Here is a 7615-nt window from a genome sequence, read left to right on the forward strand (position 1 = left end):
TCTGTGAACATGGGATGATGCAACATTTCAGAGACAATTTGGGTTTATTATCATCCCATGGATTCATGAGTTGTTTCATTTATATTTTATTCATGTATTAATTATGTAATATTTAATTAGATTTTTTTTTTCAGTTATTTAACCTGATTTTCAAGTAGTATGTTCTACTGTTCCAATTAGTAGGCTATGTTCTCTGTCTGAGCAATACAAGAAAAAACAAGATCTCTGCGAAACTTAGTTACTTCAAAAGTAAAATCAAAACAAGACTTAACAATAAAGAGAAAATTGTCTATACGAATTGGCTAGATAAGAATTTACAGGGAAAGATATACAGACAACCTTTTTTAAGTTTGATTGTGAATCTATGATATTGGAAATGTGAATAATTGCATGCTTTTATTGTGGAGACAATTTGCCACATTTCCGGTCTGAAGCTAGTTTACTCTGGTTTCCTTGACGCCTTAGTATGGCGTCACAGCTACGTTTGTCTAAATGATAAGATAACCCCGCCCCCGCTGGTCACAACCATACTGTCTATGGTCACACCCACTTCAGAGAGAGAGAGAGAGAGAGAGAGAGAGAGAGAGAGAGAGCGCGTGCGTGCGTGCGTGCGTGCGTGTGTGGTTGTCAGTTATTATAACCATGGACTGTATACGTAACTGTTTAACCCTGTTTAAAAAAAAGGAAGGAAGAGAGAAGAGCATATCAGTGAGGGGAAAGAGAGGGAGATAGAGGCAGGAAGGAGGGAAAGAAAGAAAGGGGGAGAGCGGGGAGAAACGATACAGTATTCTGGTAACAGTGCTTGCAATATAAAGAATTAATAAAACACTTTTTTTTCTCAAACTAAATACATGCACATTTCCTCAATTTTCACATCCTCCTTCCGCTACATTATGTGGGCAAGAGTATGTGGACACCTCTGTCTACATAGCCTGTACATATCCTTTTTATCCAGTACACTGTACTGTTGTCTGGGGCCTCTTATGTGTCCATATACTTCTGGCCAAGCATTGTAAATCTGCAACTTTCAAACTGCTTCATGAAAATAAGATAAGAGATAAGATAAACCTTTTATTGTCATTGCACAGAGACCCATGCAACGGAACTGTGAGTGCCAGAACTGCAGGTGCATTAAAGATAATGAACAAGATAGACAATAAATAGCAAAAATCAAGAATAATTTAAGACATAAAAACACTAACGAGAGGACAGGAAAAACATTGCACATGGTGTATGATTATTGTAATATTATTGCGGGATGATAAAGGCAAGTTAATGGTTTGGATGTATGTTGAGCGTTCTGATGGCCCATGGAAAGTTTTTCAATCGGTTTGTTCTGGTTTTAAATAAGATTTGAGAACATTGAGCAACACTAACCTATAAAACTGTCTGCTCAAATAAAACAGCATGATGACGTTGACAAGCAGGAAAGAGTTTTTACAAAGTTGATGGTTACAAACTGGTCAGGTTCCTTTTGAAATAAGACCAGTTTTTCTAGAACTGAGCCCTGAAGCTGCGTTTCCTTCCTCCTTTTAAAATCACTTTACGAGAATGAAGCAGAAAGGCAGCCAAAGAGGAAGAAGGAACTGTATTTTCACTCAATTCATTTTCATTTATACTGTCAAATCATAACAGGAGTTATCTCAGGACACTTTACAGATAGAGTAGGTCTAGACCACACTCTATAATTTACAAAGACCCAATAATTCCTTCCCCCTACTCCTACATTTCATTGTTTGCTAGCTGGCTAAAAAGTCAGTTAGCCTGTAGCTACTCCTACATTTCATTGTTTGCTAGCTGGTTAAAACGTCAGTAAGTTAGCCTGTAGGTATTCATGTGCTTTTACAGAAGATTTAAGGGAAGTTTACTTCAACATGCACTCACGGAATACTTCAGTACACTTATTATTCTACAAGTTCATGTTTTTCACTTTTACACAATTTTTTTTTGCTGTTACAGTGTGGTAAAAGTTTAAGGTCAAAAGAAAAAGGGATAAATAAATGAACTTTGTTTGCCTTAAGATGAAGAGACTAAAAACATGAAAATTAAAGTTGATTATAAAATTGAATACTCAGCAGGTGATGAGTTTTGGCATTAGCCACCAACTCAAAAGGTACAAATGATCTGAACATGGACATACGCAACCTGAAGAAAACCTTCAGACAACCATCTGTTTGAATCCCATTTATTCAAGTACAGTTTATTGAGTTGAGTATTTTCAGATGAAAAGGCAGAAACATAAACATAATGAGCCCCAATGCCAATTTCTAAACCAATTTGATGGACAGGCTGCTACCCATGTTATTTTACTACCTTCGATTTCTAGACCTAGCGGTTTATTTCAGATGAGAAGTAAAATGTTCCCAAATACGTGAAAAGTGCACAAAAGCAGCTGTTGTTTTTTGTGATTTAAGTCTGAACCCACCAATGACGAGAATAAACTTCACCCAAGACAGTCAGGATAGTGGACATCCTATGAACAATGTTAATAAAATAAACAGTAAGTTGAAAACACTGAATTTAAGGTGGAAAGAGCTATTATTTAGCAGCATTCAAGACCACATTTGAGACATTTTTTTCCAGGACTTGCAGAAAATTACAGGAAACTACAGTGTTTACTATTTGAAATCGGCCAACGAGCAATGATTTGATTCAGGTTTTAATTCAGAACAAACAAAAAGGAAGCTGTGAAGTTTGACGCAGACGTGATATCTAACTCTGTCGGAGTGAAGGCATGGACCTTGCTTGAGGTTTGAGCCAAAAGGACAAAACAGAATTCCTTGCGATTGTATTTAATATTGTAGCAACACATTGTATGGCTCACAGGGTGCTGCCACATGCTAGATCCAGATATAGTAACAGGATGTGTGCATGTGTGTGTGTGTGTGTGTGTGTGTGTGTGTGTGTGTTTTCAGGGTCTGCAGCGCTGGATGAATCGGGGGTACAGGCAGACGTCTCGGATGTGATGTCTGTTCAGCAGCCAAGTGAGGAAACGCTCCAGACCCAGACCGTAACCGCCGTGAGGACACGTGCCGTACTTCCTCTGAAACACAAACACACAGCAGCCTGTTAATACACACAGGTGCTGAGACACGGGAAGAAAACGAGGAAAAGTTCTGGACAGATTTGGAGAATCCACAGGTCAGCAGGGCCTTGGTCCACGTGCCGCTGTTCCTCGAATTTAAACGTTGTCCACAGCTTTTACAAACAAGCTTCCTATTTCCATCTCAACACTTCGCTGACTAGGATTCTGGTAACGAGCACTGCTACTCTGTGAAGCCCCTTTCCCACTGGGCAAAAAAACCCAACACCACCTAGGGCTGTCACGGTTACCGCATTACCCAACACCAGCTAGGGCTGTCACGGTTACCGCATTACCCAACACCAGCTAGGGCTGTCACGGTTACCGCATTACCCAACACCAGCTAGGGCTGTCACGGTTACCGCATTACCCAACACCAGCTAGGGCTGTCACGGTTACCGCATTACCCAACACCAGCTAGGGCTGTCACGGTTACCGCATTACCCAACACCAGCTAGGGCTGTCACGGTTACCGCATTACCCAACACCAGCTAGGGCTGTCACGGTTACCGCGTTACCCAACACCACCTAGGGCTGTCACGGTTACCGTCACCACCTAGGGCTGTCACGGTTACCCCCAACACCACCTAGGGCTGTCACGGTTACCGCATTACCCAACACCACCTAGGGCTGTCACGGTTACCGCGTTACCCAACACCACCTAGGGCTGTCACGGTTACCGCGTTACCCAACACCACCTAGGGCTGTCACGGTAACTGTTACCCAACACCACCTAGGGCTGTCACGGTTACCGCGTTACCCAACACCACCTAGGGCTGTCACGGTTACCGCGTTACCCAACACCACCTAGGGCTGTCACGGTTACCGCGTTACCCAACACCACCTAGGGCTGTCACTGTTACCGCGTTATCCAACACCACCTAGTGCTGTCACGGTTACCGCATTACCCAACACCACCTAGGGCTGTCACGGTTACCGCGTTATCCAACACCACCTAGGGCTGTCACGGTTACAGCGTTACCCAACACCACCTAGGGCTGTCACTGTTACCGCGTTACCGTGCAAAGTCAAGCTCATCGCCACGTCACTGCTGTTTTTTCCTTTTCTTTCTTTCTTCCATCCCTGTTAGGCTTGTTCAGACTGCCAGCCCAAATCCGTTCTATCCAAATTCTATCCAGATTGATTTTAGAAAGTCTGGACAGCAAAAAAAAAAAAAAAAAAAAAAACTAAAACAAACATCCAAACCACATTTTGAGGTGGTTTGAAATGCGATTTCAATTGTTTTCTTGCAGATGTGTCTCAGTCTGGACACTCAAATCGGATTACAAAGTCCTTTGCGACACTAGTGCAGCTGAGGGTTATTAATTGTGCCAATATTTATGTAGATGATAAAATAAAAACACAGAGGCTCTGTAATCCGACCAAGCAGTTAAAGATCCGATTTAGCCTTCCAAATTGGATTTGCCTGCAGTCTGAGCATTGCCTTACGGTCAATAAACAGTGTTCAGTATCTGTCTGTCAGTGGTGTAGTCGAGACTACCTAAACCGAGACCAGGTCATCACCGAGACCAGAGTGCATCGAGACCGAGACAAAACCGAGACTTCAAGACCAGTGCTTCTTCTCCTGTCTTCCACATTCACTTTCTTGGGAGTGTGCGTTTCAATAACGAATGCAGCTGAGCGGAGTGGAAGGTCCAGAATCTTCACTCCTCCTCAAGGAACTGTTCATTCTTCCGCTGCGTTGTATCTGTCAGATGAACGGCACTCGGCCCGCCTGTGCCCTGAGCACTTCCTTCTGCCGCCCGCAAAAAGTCTGACGGATGTCACCGGAGGACGGGCTCTTTCATCTGCACGTAGCCCACGCCGTGAGCCTGGGTCGGGCTCGGACATGCTACCAACTCATGGTGTGAGCGGTACCGGAACAAGAGATAAGGCGACGCTTTATCTGCTCTGCACACCCGTCATTCTTAAAACATCAATAACGAACCAGAGAATAATTAACTTTGGGCTTCAATAAAAATTCACTTAAATGATGACTCAATTATCAAAATTGTGCACAGCTGGCTATCAAACAGAATTGCTGTTGCGTTCTGGGCCATGATGCATCAAAGAAAAACTCTGTTGTCGGTTACCTGGTCAGTGTACCAGTAGTACGGGGTCGGGTCGATTCCCTCCCTCTTGTATCCCTCCAGCAGCTCCTCGGCGTCCCAGATACGCATCGAGCCTCCGACGATCTCGCCAACATTTGGCATCAACAGGTCGACCTGCAGGACACACACACACACACACACACACAATCATATAGCTCATAAGTTAGAAAATAACTTATGGCTTCCTGCACCCAACGTCTCTATGTGGATTATCAGTTTAAGGCCACAATTTCTTCCCAATTTGCCGCACTAGCAACAGTTTGTTTGTGTTATCGTAGCAACCGGTAGCAACATGCACGTTCATGAGCTTCTCTCTCGTGTATGGTATAGTTCGTTCTCTTAATACACCCATGGTATACGTGGCAAACTCATGAACTCGCCGTTTAATTGTCTAAAATATACACTAGCGTTAAACATGTGTTTTTGTTGTTCCTGATCGTTTACATGCTTATCTTATTAACGATGGATGTATTTGGACAACCAAGGAGATGGAATCATTATGTCATGCTAATAGCTAGATTCTAGCTAGTGCTAGCTACTAAGGTTAGCCTGCACATTTTTTTTGTTGGATATTGGATGTGAAAAGAAGGAACTGGTTCCATAACATTGCACTTTAGATGTGTGTAAATTTCCCACACCAGGAGTAATTTAAATAGTTCTATTTTATAGCGATCGATTATCTGTTCAAAAAATGTTCAGTTTGTGGCCGGATTGGTTCAGTGGTGGAGCGGGCGCGCATGTACTGAGAGGCTTGTGCCTCGACGCAGGGGTCCGGGGTTTGGGTCCGACCTGTGGTGGTTTCCTGCGTGTCTTCCCCCTCAAAATAAAGGCGGAAAAAGCCCTCCAAAAAAACATGTTCTATGTTCTATGTAAAATGTTCTATTAAAGAAAAGATAGAAAATAAATATTTGTGTGTGCTGTAAAGTGGCTAGGAAAAATGAAATTGAAATCAGCTAAAATCTGTATCGGCAGGTCAAACTCAATGAAAAATCAGAAATCGGCCTAGAAAATTGTAATCGGTGCAGCTCTACTCTAAAACTATAGGGCAGTTTCAAGTGTCAGAGATTTTGCCGTAGGGCTGGGCGATAAAACGATAACAATATGTATCGCGATAGACACATAATCAATATCAATAGAAAATGCGGTTGATAAAACGTTCGATAACTTGTTTTTCTTCATCAGAAGAAACCAGAGGTTGTTAATCAAGTTTGGTTGCATGAACAAAGGCCCTCACTCTCTGGCAACCTAGCAACGTGGGGAGTGACACTCTAACAGCCAATCATGTAACAGTATCAAGTTTGGTTGCGCCACATCGCTGTCTCGTGTTCTTCAATAACAGAACCGGCGTGGAGTGGAAAGTGAGTGCCGCAGCGAGCGAGGAAATCGTTGATAAAACAGGAAAAGTCAGTATGGCAGTTTTGGGGATTTTATAAGTCTGACTGTAGTCAGACCAACGTCGTCAGACCGTCGTCCCCACCAACACTGGTAATACCACAAACTTGTTTTACCACTTTAGCCGCGCTCACACTTTGGAGCACAGCCGTATTCGCCAGCAACGTCCAACAACATCTGCAGCTGCAACACGGCACAAGCAGCAGACCACCATGGAGAGGTACTCTGCATCAGCGCCTTACTAAACACTACAAGCAGCAGACCACCATGGAGAGGTACTCTGCATCAGCGCCTTACTAAACACTACAAGCAGCAGACCACCATGGAGAGATACTCTGCATCAGCGCCTTACTAAACACTACAAGCAGCAGACCGCCATGGAGAGGTACTCTGCATCAGCGCCTTACTAAACACTACAAGCAGCAGACCACCATGGAGAGGTACTCTGCATCAGCACCTTACTAAACGCTACACGCAGCAGACCACCATGGAGAGGTACTCTGCATCAGCGCCTTACTAAACACTACAAGCAGCAGACCACCATGGAGAGGTACTCTGCATCAGCGCCTTACTAAACGCTACAAGCAGCAGACCACCATGGAGAGGTACTCTGCATCAGCGCCTTACTAAACACTACAAGCAGCAGACCGCCATGGAGAGGTACTCTGCATCAGCGCCTTACTAAACGCTACAAAGAAATAACGGAGGCAGACATGCTGAGCACCGTCCAGAAGCCAGGTTACCAACCTAGCACTAAACCTGCAGAAAATAGTTCCTTCTCAGGTTTCTTATATTTAGCCAACACTTTGCACTATTTTATGACACTTTATTAAGCATTTCTTACTTATTCTTTAATCTTGCACCTTAATGTTAAGAGATAATTGTTAAGTGTTCATTGTGATTTTAGACCTGTTTACATTTGAATTATTTGAGTGTTTTCCATGGTTGTGTTGACATTTCTGCTTTTATAACTGAGGGGATTATAATCAGAGCAGGGTTAAGTTTAAAATAAAAAGGTTTAAATTTAATA

General features: G+C 43.2%; 1 protein-coding gene across 1 annotated transcript in view; it reads right to left on the reverse strand.

Moving 5' to 3' along the window:
- Window positions 1-2169: 2169 nt before the first annotated feature.
- nars1 (asparaginyl-tRNA synthetase 1) overlaps window positions 2170-7615 on the reverse strand; it is a 20022-nt gene continuing 14576 nt past the window's right edge. Inside the window, exons 14-15 of the mRNA XM_028602482.1 lie at window positions 5176-5307; window positions 2170-3043 (exon numbers count right to left, since the gene is read on the reverse strand). Coding sequence (XP_028458283.1) covers window positions 2912-3043; window positions 5176-5307 — 264 coding nt within the window. The 3' untranslated portion in view covers window positions 2170-2911. The remainder of the gene's footprint in view (window positions 3044-5175; window positions 5308-7615) is intronic.

The sequence above is a fragment of the Perca flavescens genome, chromosome 16 (assembly GCF_004354835.1).
Source record: "Perca flavescens isolate YP-PL-M2 chromosome 16, PFLA_1.0, whole genome shotgun sequence".
NCBI lineage: Eukaryota > Metazoa > Chordata > Actinopteri > Perciformes > Percidae > Perca > Perca flavescens.